This window comes from Phyllobates terribilis, unplaced genomic scaffold (assembly GCF_046119375.1).
Source record: "Phyllobates terribilis strain yellow unplaced genomic scaffold, ASM4611937v1 Scaffold_11__3_contigs__length_659146591, whole genome shotgun sequence".
Taxonomy (NCBI): domain Eukaryota; kingdom Metazoa; phylum Chordata; class Amphibia; order Anura; family Dendrobatidae; genus Phyllobates; species Phyllobates terribilis.
The window spans coordinates 582,716,091-582,728,972 of NW_027362771.1; the positions used below are offsets into that span (position 1 = coordinate 582,716,091).

At 46.4% G+C, this 12,882-nt stretch overlaps 1 protein-coding gene across 2 annotated transcripts in view; it reads right to left on the reverse strand.

Annotated features, from left to right (window-relative positions):
* Window positions 1–4,194: 4,194 nt before the first annotated feature.
* The window catches only part of CNN1 (calponin 1), a 166,674-nt gene continuing 157,986 nt past the window's right edge, over window positions 4,195–12,882 (reverse strand). For both annotated transcript variants that reach the window (XM_073654259.1, XM_073654260.1), the window contains exons 5-7: window positions 7,384–7,494; window positions 6,770–6,916; window positions 4,195–5,714 (exon numbers count right to left, since the gene is read on the reverse strand). In XM_073654259.1, coding sequence (XP_073510360.1) covers window positions 5,466–5,714; window positions 6,770–6,916; window positions 7,384–7,494 — 507 coding nt within the window. In that variant the 3' untranslated portion in view covers window positions 4,195–5,465. The remainder of the gene's footprint in view (window positions 5,715–6,769; window positions 6,917–7,383; window positions 7,495–12,882) is intronic.

The window sequence follows — 12,882 nt, forward strand, 5'->3', positions numbered from 1 at the left end:
TAAATGGGTTAAAAATCATATTTTTCATGTCAAAGGTGTTTATGGCATTTAAGTGATCAATTTCTCTGCAGCGCCACCACACGTTATATAAGGAATTACACTGTGCCTGTTCACATTAATGGGTTGTCTGTATAATGCAAGACTGGTCCTCCAGAGAGCGAGACATCCTTTAAGACTGCCAAGAACCAAGTGGTGAGTTGTATGCAATAAATGTATTCAGCCTCGAAGAGATCAGTATAACTGTAGCAGATGATGTGGATGGAAACACCACAACGTTCACTGCTGGCGAGCCGAGATCTCGCAGAGGTCGCAGGATTGATCTAAAGTAGAAAAGGGCGAAGTCGCTGGCAGAAGTACGGAGCTGTACCTGCCAGGCAATAATGGGGACGGTCTGATATCGGAGGTCTATTACAAGGAGATGTCATCAGTTTTGTCTTTTAAGTGTTTTCCAAGACCAGCGACTCCTCCATTGGTGTCTGCTGGTACCTATGGGGCAGATGGTGCTGTCATGTGGTAATGAAACCTCGTCTACACGGGACTAATGGCAGAGAAACTTCTGGGAGCCTCGTGTCCTGGCATCATGTGGATGTGATGTACAGACACAATACCCTCTCCACAATCCTTAGAACGCTGTGGAATCTAGAAAAATGCTGCCATAGTTTCTAACCCTTGGTATATAATCACAGGCTCCACCCTGAATATGCTCACAGTCATATGACAACTAGGCTCCACCCTGAGTATGCTCACAGTCATGTGATAACTAATCACCCTGAATATGCTCACAGCCATATAACTAATCACCCTGAGTATGCTCACAGTCATATGACAACTAGGCTCCACCCTGAATATGCTCACAGTCATGTAATATTCACCTGAATATGCTCAGTCATGTGACAACTAATCACCCTGAATATGCTCACAGCCATATAACTAATCACCCTGAGTATGCTCACAGTCATATGACAACTAGGCCCCACCCTGAATATGCTCATAGTCATGTAATATTCACCTGAATATGCTCAGTCATGTGACAACTAATCACCCTGAATATGCTCAGTCATGTGACAACTAATCACCCTGAATATGCTCACAGTCATGTAATATTCACCTGAATATACTCAGTCATGTGACAACTAATCACCCTGAATATGCTCACAGCCATATAACTAATCACCCTGAGTATGCTCACAGTCATATGACAACTAGGCTCCAGCCTGAATATGCTCATAGTCGTGTAATATTCACCTGAATATGCTCAGTCATGTGATAACTAATCACCCTGAATATGCTCACAGCCATATAACTAATCACCCTGAGTATGCTCACAGTCATATGACAACTAGGCTCCACCCTGAATATGCTCATAGTCATGTAATATTCACCTGAATATGCTTAGTCATGTGACAACTAATCACCCTGAATATGCTCACAGCCATATAACTAATCACCCTGAGTATGCTCACAGTCATATGATAACTAGGCTCCACCCTGAATATGCTCATAGTCATGTAATATTCACCTGAATATGCTCAGTCATATGACAACTAATCAACCTGAATATGCTCACAGCCATATAACTAATCACCCTGAGTATGCTCAGTCATGTGATAACTAATCACCCTGAATATGCTCAGTCATGTGATAACTAATTACCCTTAACATGCTCTCAATCATGTGATAAGTAGGCTCCACCTAACTATGCTCACAGTCATATGACGGCTAATGACCCTGAATATGTTCACAGTCATGTGATAACTAGGCTCCACCCTGAATATGCTCACAGTCATGTGATAACTAGGCTCAAACCTGAATATGTTCAGTCATGTGATAACTAGTCTCCCCCTGACTATTCTCACAGTTATGTGATAACTAGTCTCCCCCTGACTATGTTCACAGTCATGTGATAACTAGTCTCCCCCTGACTATGCTCACAGTCATGTGATAACTAGTCTCCCCCTGACTATGCTCACAGTCATGTGATAACTAGTCTCCCCCTGACTATGCTCACAGTCATGTGATAACTAGTCTCCCCCTGACTATTCTCACAGTCATGTGATAACTAGTCTCCTCCTGACTATTCTCACAGTCATGTGATAACTAGTCTCCCCCTGACTATTCTCACAGTCATGTGATAACTAGTCTCCCCCTGACTATTCTCACAGTCATGTGATAACTAGTCTCCCCCTGACTATGCTCACAGTCATGTGCTAACTAGTCTCCCCCTGACTATTCTCACAGTCATGTGATAACTAGTCTCCCCCTGACTATTCTCACAGTCATGTGATAACTAGTCTCCCCCTGACTATGCTCACAGTCATGTGCTAACTAGTCTCCCCCTGACTATGCTCACAGTCATGTGATAACTTAGCTCCACCCTAAGGATGGCCAGTAGATAAAGTGGAGATTGGCCACGATAATGTCTCATTTTCAAGCTCGGCCGTCTGTAGGATCCTGTAGATTGATTGTCAGTGTAAGAAGTTTTCCTTGAAGTCATCCGTCTGTGCATAGGGAGATAAGAAACATGATGGAGATCTGTCATAACCGGACTGTTCCCTTATTGGAGGGTCTTATGCCAGCCGTTCTTGCCACTGCCCATAGATTTAAGGATCTGGACACACATTTTTCTTCATGGACAAAAATAATTTGTGCAATCAGGTTTCATCAAGGATTTTTCCCTGTTTGGCTTTGTACAGACTCATTGTTTCCCAGCTCATTGCTGACAGCAGAATGAATTAAAAAAAAAAAAAGGTGGGCACTCATATGCAAAAAACGGATGTGTGACTGAGCGCTAAGGCAGGTAAAAGGGTTACAAACGCTGTAAAAAGAGGGGCCCGCCAACACCAGCAGCTATTTCAACTGGACACAGACTTAGCTGAAGCGTATTGTGGTGCAGAGACCCGCCAGGTCCCTACACTGCCAACCAATCAGAAGCCGGCAGCTGACGTCATCTTGCCTGTCATGGGCAGCGTGTTGCAGTGACGTCATGCATTGCCCATGTTGGCACACTGAAGTCAACTGTTGGCTTCTTTGTCTGCTATAGAGGAGGATACCGCATGTCGTGGGAGCGGAAGAAGATAAGAATAGTCGTTTGTTTCTTCCTAAAATGTGTTTGAGAAAAATTAAGGACATTATTACTGGAATGGACCAGTATGGGAGACATTATACCAGGTAGAGGCCTGGGAAAGTGGGAGGCATTATTACAGGAAGTGGCCAGGAGGGGGAAATTATTACTGGAACGGGCCAGTATACGGTACTTTATACCAGGATGGAGGACATTATATCAGGATGGCGGACAAGATACCAGGAAGGGGTCCTGGATGGTGGATATTATACCAGGGTGGGGGCCATTATACTAGGAAGATGCCCGGGAAACTAGGAGGCATTATTACGATAAGGGACCAGGAGGGGGGACATTGTTATTGGAATGGGCCTGTATGGGGGACATTATACCAGGAAGAGGCCCGGGAAGGCAGGAGGCATTATTACAGTAAGGGGCCAGGAGGGCGACATTATTACTGGAAGGGGCCCAGGATGGGGGACATTATACCAGGATGGAGGACATTATACCAGGATGGAGGACATTATACCAGGAAATGGCCCAGGATAGTGGACATTATACCAGGAAATGACCCAGTGTGGTGGATATTATACCAGGGTGGGGGCCATTATACTAGGAAGATGCCCGCGAAACTAGGAGGCATTATTACGTTAAGGGACCAGGAGGGCGACATTATTACTGGAAGGGACCCAGGATGGGGGACATTATACCAGGATGGAGGACATTATACCAGGAAATGGCCCAGTGTGGTGGATATTATACCAGGAAGGGGTCTAGTTTGGGGGACATTGTTATACGATGGGAGAGAGCATTTTTATAGGAAGCGACTCAGCATGGGGGACATTATTACTGAAAGGGGCCAGGACGTGCAACCTTATTACAGGTAGGAGACAAGATGGGGGACATTAATACATGGGTGGTGGACAAGTATGTCTTTGTAGGATCTACAAGGGCCCATACATTTGACCAACATGCAGGTGGGGGCCCAGGTCCAAGTTTTGCATTGGGGCCCATAGTTACTCTAGTTACACCACTGCCTTTAACCCCGTCTTTTCTGTTGATGTGGCAGTAGCTCCCTTCCCCCACAATTCCTCTTGGCATCACGGCGCACAGAAATAAACCACACGGAGCCCATGTAGAAATATAGATCTAGAAATATATTTGCAGTCGTTTCTTGAACAGAGCGGAAATGAGGTGTCGATTACTGTGGTGACGAGAAGAAATGGTGGAAGAACGGGGAGAGGGGGAGCGAGGGACATGCACAAAAACATAGCCGGGCAAGTCATTCATCACGCTGTCGTCTGCAGAGCATTGCACCCGTCTCGGTGCTTTGTCCTAACCGTATTAACCTCTCACCTGCCAGAACTTTATCTTATAAGCGTCCCCCCCTCGCACTCCCTCTCATCAGATATCTGTTCCATCCCCTCAGGAGCTCCATCGCCAGCCAGACTAGGAAAGCCGCAGAGCATCGCCGCCCTGACAGTCACCCGTTTCACTGCCCACCTCTGCAGCGACGCTCTGCAGACTTAATCGTTGCTCTAGAAAGATAGCAGTGTTCAGGGTGAGGGTTGTGATGTGTAGCCAATCTATCCCTGCACCCTGGATGACTGTCATGTCTCCCATCTAGGCTGGGGCTGCACGGTGACTGTGGCGCCCCCCGCTGGATGGCATCTAGTGAAAGTGATCGCAGCAAAACAGACGTGTCGTCGTCGTGGTTGTGACATGTTGTGTGTCGCGACCACGTTCACCGTCAGTTGTGGTTTAGCAGTGCGACGTTGCGATCATCAAGTCGCCGTTTAGCCCCCGCCTTAAATAATAATAAAATAGTTTCTGCCCCCCATTTGCTGTAAAATCTAAAGTTTGTGAACCTGTGATTTAAATTACAAAAAAAAGAGAAAAAAAAAAATGCGATGCTCTGCGAATATCCCGAGACGGGTAGCAATGCTCTGCAGACGTCCACCTGAGCAAAATGAGGGGGGAAAAAAAAGGGAAATGTGACGCTCATTGTCAGTCTCTTGTAAAGTGGTGTCAGGCGCGGAGGGGATGGGTTTATGTCTTCACTGCCAAAGCATGAGCTGGCACAGAATGGGAAGCTTTACCCCTTTTCTGCCAGGAGAGCAGAAAGTGGGTAGGATGAACATCATTCTCTGCCAGAACAGCAGGTATGGGACGGGCAGCAATCTAATTGCCAGAAGGCAGGCTGGCACACAGCGGGCATCATCTATTTCTTCCTTTTGCAAGAGCAAACACAGATAGTGGGTAGCGTTTAACCCCCCTTTGCCAGAGCAACTAGCACACACTGGCATAGAATGGGCAGCATGAACTCCGTTCTCTGCCACAGTAGCAGGCACACACTGGCACGGAAGAGGGTGGTGTACGGGTTATTTGGGGGGGGAATGGACGGTGGTTACTCGGAGTTGTAATACTGATGGCTGTTATCGTAGTGCCCGTCCTCGTCGGGGATCAGGAGCATGTTGGGATCTCCGCAGTACTTGGCGTCGAAGACCTGGCGTGGGAGGCCGTACACAGTCATGCCTTGCTGAGATGCCCCCTTGTTTGTTCCCATTTGCAAGGGTATGGTCTGGGTGTCGCAGTGCTCCATGCCGAGCTTCTGCTCGAAGATCTGGCGCTTGGTGCCCGGAGCCGTCATGCCAGCCTGAGGAAACAGGTTATAGTGTTAGCCGGTGTCAGACACAAAGGGCCTCGCGCCTCCGCCTGCCTAAAAAACGACACATTTATCTCTTTGTACATAAAAAATTGGCATATATGAGACCGGCAGAGCACCCGCCTATAAACAAAACTAGCAGCCTGCTGCCCCCCACCCTAAAAAAAGGACATAGTTGCTTGACACTGCCATGAAATAAAAGATTACAATTCTGCCGTCTTGCAGTCACCACTAGGGGGAGCTCTCTGTAGACATATGTATACATCTACAATTGAAGTCAACCACTCATGCAGCGAGCTCCCTCTAGTGGTGGTGGCCAGAAATTATTTATGGGAAACTTCAAGGTGTGACAAGCAATCCAGGAAAGTACACGAGTATAATCTAACTCTGTATAAAGATTGTGATCCGCAGGTACAGATTAAATGAGTACCAAGAATATAAGTAGGCAGGACTTACACGCTGTGGGAAGGATTTGCAATGCAGTTATGGTTTTTAGGTTAAATATGGACATCTATAGGGCATTTGTTTTACTTTTTTTCTGCCAAAAATCATTTTAACAATTAGGATTCATTAACAATTTTGCATTGCTCGGCTTCTACATCCTCTATGCATCACTGTACATAGCGTTACCAGTGAGCTTACTCTGACGTCTGTAACTCTTATCTCTCTTCCTCAGAATCATCTGCTTAGCAGATTAAGACCAGATGCAACAGGAGAAGAGAGATAAGAGTCACAAACCAGGGCACGAGCTCCCTGACGGATTAGTGGGGGTACATCCCACAGTTTGTTATGTACAATGCTATATAAAGGATGTAGAAGTCAAAATGTCACAACATTTTTAATGAAAAAAAACCAAAACATTCACTTAAAAAAAAATAACTAAAAAAATGTTGCCCCGGTGGTGCCCATCTCCATTACACTTACATGTTTTACCTGTACAAACCGTGCAGCCGATCACCGCAGCGCAGGCCGCAATAAACATATGCGATTATAATACTGCTAACGTGTGAACCTGTCCTGATATCGGGGGAGACATGTACACTCACCTGGGATGCCCCTTTATTGGTGCCCATTTGTAAGCTGATGGTGGCTTGGTCCAGCGGCTGGTCGGTGCCCAGTTTGGGGTCATACAGATGTCTTCGGGTGCCATATGATGTCATTCCTTTTTGGCTGGCAAACTTGTTAGTTCCCATCTATAGTAAAACCATAGGTTTTAATAAAAGAAAGTCCTTATATATAAAGCACAATGGTCCCAATGCAAAATTCATAACAGAGGCCCCTACTACCATGCGGGGGGATCTTTTTATGTGGTAAAGGGGGCATGGGACCCTTTTAATTGTACCCATGGTCTCAGCTCTCCAAAATCACTAGATATTAACTAATAGCTCGTGCCATTCTCTAATGTATTACTCTGCTGCCACCATGTGGCGAATGCTGGTATATCACAATATAATTCTATTGTTAAGGGAACCTTTATCCAAAATGTATCATTTCCTTTTATGATGTATTTTTCTGCAGACTGTAGGCGTCTGTATGACCTGCTCAATACATATGTGCAATGTACAGAAACAATTTCCCCCTACTACATGCATTGCTTTACTTCAGCACCCACAGCTCCCCCTGCTGTTGTCAGGTGAGAATGCACAAAACCAAAACTCACCTGAAGTCCAATGATATTTCTTCCTTCCCTAAGTTTTTCAGGGTTGAATTTCCTCTCCTGTCGATCGGCATACTTAACTCCAAGGTTGACTTTGGCTCCTTTTGACTTGGCCTGGATTATTAGAGGATATATGTAAGCATAGCATTAACCATTTCAGTGCTATACTGGTGCATTGTGTGTTCAGTTACATTTAGGACAGAGATATGATCCATGCATGCATGTTAGCAGCATTGTCACTTGGAGCCTATGGTAGTCTGAAATGCATCTCCAGCCTCATACAAGGCTGTGTTTGTTCTGTCATTCTCCCATGCTTTACACTGCAGCAGTGCTCATTTCAGATTTTATGCTGCACATAACTTGAAACGCATCAGAAAGTCAGTGCATTATGCAGAATTACTTTGTCCCTCTCCAGCCGCATCCAGAGAAGCAATTAATTGTGAGCTGATATTTTATGTGCTAAACTCTGGTCCGCTTCATTCTGCGAGATGCAGCTTTGTATGTGAATGGAGTATAATGCACGGTCAGATCAGTGATAAGTGAAGTAGGTAGTGTAGGCGCCTAAAATACCAGATCATACCGTCAATGTGACATCAAATATCAAAATTACAAACTTGATTTTCCATCCAGTTGCATTGCCAGTATTGGCCACCAGGTGGCACAAGGAAACTGTAATCCTAATATTTGGTGCCTTTATGCAGTGATTCTAATGATCACTATTACAGCCCCTCTGACTAATATGTCTGTCATGTCCTCACTCTTCCTGGCGCTGTCAGATCAGGTGACGAACACTCATCAGGCTCCGGCCTGCAGGTGACGTAATATTCATAAGATAAAATATATATTGGGAGCAGTGACGTCATCACAGGGATGTGAGAAAGAAATCTGCAGAGGGAAATGCAGACACTGAAAAAGCAAGGAATGCCGGAAGATTTCAGCTCTGAAACCTGCTGTATTATTAATGTAGCTCTGGATTATAATACAGAATATAACTCAAGATCAGTACAGGACCAGTAATGTAATGTATGTACACAGTGACTGCACCAGCAGGATAGTGAGTGCAGCTCTGGAGTATAATACAGGATGTAACTCAGGATCAGTAATGTAATGTATGTACACAGTGACTGCACCAGCAGAATAGTGAGTGCAGCTCTGCAGTATAATACAGGATGTAACTCAGGATCAGTACAGGACCAGTAATGTAATGTATGTACACAGTGACTGCACCAGCAGGATAGTGAGTGCAGCTCTGGAGTATAATACAGGATGTAACTCAGGATCAGTAATGTAATGTATGTACACAGTGACTGCACCAGCAGAATAGTGAGTGCAGCTCTGCAGTATAATACAGGATGTAACTCAGGATCAGTACAGGATAAGTAATGTAATGTATGTACACAGTGACTGCACCAGCAGAATAGTGAGTGCAGCTCTGGGGTATAATACAGGATGTAACTCAGGATCAGTACAGGATCAGTAATGTAATGTATGTACACAGTTATTGCACCAGCAGAATAGTGAGTGCAGCTCTGGGGTATAATACAGGATGTAACTCAGGATCAGTACAGGATAAGTAATGTAATGTATGTACACAGTGACTGCACCAGCAGAATAGTGAGTGCAGCTCTGCAGTATAATACAGGATGTAACTCAGGATCAGTACAGAATCAGTAATGTAATGTATGTACACAGTGACTACACCAGCAGAATAGTGAGTGCAGCTCTGGAGTAAAATGCAGGATGTAACTCAGGATCAGTACAGGATCAGTAATGTAATGTATGTACACAGTGACTGCACCAGCAGAATAGTGAGTGCAGCTCTGGATTATAATACAGAATATAACTCAGGATCAGTAATGTATGTACACAGTGATTGCACCCGCAGAATAGTGAGTGCAGCTCTGCAGTATAATACAGGATCAGTAATGTAATATATGTACACAGTGACTGCACATGCAGAATAGTGAGTGCAGCTCTGGAGTATAATACAGGATGTAACTCAGGATCAGTACAGGATAAGTAATGTAATGTATGTACACAGTGACTGCACCAGCAGAATAGTGAGTGCAGCTCTGATCAGCTGTTGCTCACTGTGGTGATTGTGGGTGTAGTGGCTGCAGATCCTGCTGTGTGCTCCAGAGCTCTGAGAACCAACACCTCTCCACCTGGGGATCTGCTCTCTCTCCTACCCAGGGAGGGAGTGCGTTTCCTGGGATGAGTGATGGAGCCAAGTCCCAGGCTTCTACTTCCCGAACCAGACCGGCGGGGAGCAGGAGAAACCAGCAACCGGCCTGCACATCGGAGGACTCGGGGGTGGGACGCTCCACCAGGAGTCACAGAAATGTGGCTCCTACTCCCCCCGGGACTATGGAGACTCCTAGGAGCCGCAAGGCTTCCAGCATGGAGAAAAAGCCTGACAGCGTGCATGATGGCACTCCTTCCGGAGGAAAGCTGAGTGCTCACGGAGATGAGGCCGACCTCACTGAGGAAGGTTGGGCGATTCAAAGTCCCCGGGAGTCTGTGTCCACCTATGCCTCCCGGGTCATGAGCCACCTTCATGAGTATGAAGATGTGAGTAAGCTCGTCAGGAGGCTCCAATAGGAACTGCGTTGCACAAGCGCCAAAGCTGCAGGGGCCTCCAAATCGAGGAAGACAAAACTCCAAGCAGAGGTAAAGAGGCTAACAACTGAAATTAATGTGCTTGAACTTAGGAAAGCTACCATCAGAGAGCAGAGTGGTCCATTCAAGGGCTGATAACAGAGTGGTACATTCAGAGAAATGGCTGATAACAGAGAGCAAAGGCAGATGGGGCTGCAGCCTGAGAGCCAGGTGGATGATGAGAGTGATGATGACCAGCAGAAAGCCCCACCTGGCAGCCTGCAAAGTCACCCACAAGCCACGTGCAGCGAGCTCCCTGCAGGACAGGTGACAATGACATCCGGTCGCAGTTCTGCCGGCTCTGGGGAGGACAGTGACAGCAGCGGCCAGGGAGGGGCGCTAATGGCGGAAATAAAGCTCCTGTAGTCCCCAATGTGCCTCCAAAACTTCCATCTTGGTGACGATCTACCAGAAGAGGCACCTGGGGGCCACAAAAAGGCTAAGAAGACCAAGCTAAAGCTGCAGGAAGCGGTAAGCTATGTAAATCCCCCCCCCCCCTGTACCCCCTGAGTCGGCCACAGGGTCAGCTCGCTGTATAAGCCCCGTTGCCCAGCCCAGCCCGGGTTCTGCTGTGGATCCGGTGCAAAGGCGCAGGGAGATTACACAGCATGGTAGTGAGGCGCGGAGCTCCGTCTCTGTAGTAGCGGGGACGCAGCAGGAGGTGCATCAGCCGAGAGGCTGGACATTGAGGGCTGTCCGACGGCGGGTGTTCGGTCAGGCCACGATGCTGTGGTTCGCTCCTCAGTGGGAGTAGCCTCGGCGCCTCTGAATGCTGTTGCCGCTGATCGCATAGTTGAGGAGCAGCGGCAGTGTGAGGGGGCTATCGGGGCTGAGCGTTCCGGTCCTCCCACCAAAGTGTTATTTTGTGTTGGCACCGCTGGTCAGGAAGATCCTGATGCTAAAGATCAGCGGCGCCTCACAACAGCTAAAGATCAGCGGCGCATTATACCGAATGCCAAACAGAAACTACCAACTGATGATGTGGAGGGCACACATAAGACCGGGGGTGAGGTCGCCTCAAGTTCTATGGAGGTGACTGAGCCCCTTGTGCCTGATGCTGAGGTCAAAATGTCATCCACCATTGTTACTGGTCCAGCAGGAATGAATGTGGTGGTGGAGGCCAATTCATTTTCTAGTGGTGTGGTTGCTGGTTTGGTGGAGGGTGAGATGGAGGTGGGTAATGGTGATGCTGTTGGGGCTGATGTGGTCACTGGTCCGCTTGCCCCCCCGGTGGTGGCAACACCTGTCCAGAGTTATGCCAGTGTCACCTCCGGGGAAAATAGGGCATCCTCCTCGTCGTCTCTGGGGACGGCATGTTGCAACGGCGCCTTCTGGAGGCTCTAAAGAAGGGGGAGAGATCACTACTGGTAGAGGGTCGAGAGTAGAGATGAGCGGTGTTCGACTCGAACTGTTCGTCAATCTCAAATTCGAGCTGTTTTGGTCGGTGTTCGAGCCGTTCGGCGAACACGAACAATTTGAAAAAAATTCGGCTGTTCGAGGTTATGTTCGATAACTGTTCGTGCACCAAAATCATAACTGGATTTTTTCTCAGTAATGCTGAAAATTAATGTTAATACGCAGTTTGAGTGTACAGCGGGGCGGGGGGAGGGGCAGGGGATGGATCTCTGCAGGAATAATGAAGATCTCCATTTTTTTTTCTCTTTCCCGCATTTGCAGTGGGGAGGTGCAATCTGTCAGCCTATCAGCAGCGCACACACGGAGCGAACTGCTTTTTTTTCACACAAGCAAGGGCATGTGTCATTGGCAGTGTATGTCACATGTCCTTGCCCTAGAAGACCAAGCCATTTTCCCCGTCGCCACCATTTTCTCACTGCTGCAGCTGCGTGTTAGACGGCACCGCTGTTGCTGTGTGCGCTATACCTTGTTAATTTCAAGCCAATTTTCGCACAAATCTACAGATAGCTTGGGAGTAGGGAATAGTTGAGATTGCAGTCCTTTTAAGGACTAGGTTACTGCATTTCCTACAACTTTTATCAGGCAGGTCTGTGCTCTTAAATAGATAGGTTGGGAGTAAAGACTAATTGTAATTGGAGTCCTTTTCAGGACTAGGTTACATCAGTTCCTATCAGTTTTTGCCAGGCAGGTCTGTGCCAGTGCTGTGCAAGTTTTTTTCACAGCATTTGGCTAAATCTAGCAAAGCTAATCCTTTTTGGCCTATTGCAGTGTGTGTTAGTCAGTGGAGTAGCCTATCTGTGTTGCAAGCTACACCACCTGTGTATACAATACCAATTTTTTTACTGCACCTAGTGAAGTAAAATCTTTTGGGCATAGCATCATTCTATTAGTCCATCTATACTGACCTCCATCAGGTTGCAAATTGAATATAATTTTTTTCTGCATCTAGCTCTGAAAAAATATTTGGCCTTCTAGCAGTGTGTGGGACTTTCTCTATTAGTCCATCTATACTGACCTCCATCAGGTTGCAAACTGAATATATTTTTTTCTGCATCTACCTCTGAAAAAATATTGGGCTTCTAGCTGTGTGTGGGTCTTGTTCTATTAGTCCATCTATACTGACCTCCACCAGGTTGCAAATTGAATATAATTTTTTTCTGCATCTAGCTCTGAAAAAATATTTGGGCTTCTAGAAGTGTGTGGGACTTTCTCTATTAGTCCATCTATACTGACCTCCATCAGGTTGCAAATTAAAAATAATTTTTATCTGCATCTAGCTCTGAAAAAATATTTGGGCTTCTAGCAGTGTGTGGGACTTTCTCTATTAGTCCATCTATACTGACCTCCATCAGGTTGCAAATTCAATATAATTTTTTTCTGCATCTAGCTATGAAAAAATATTTCAGCTTGTAGCTGTGTGTGGGACTT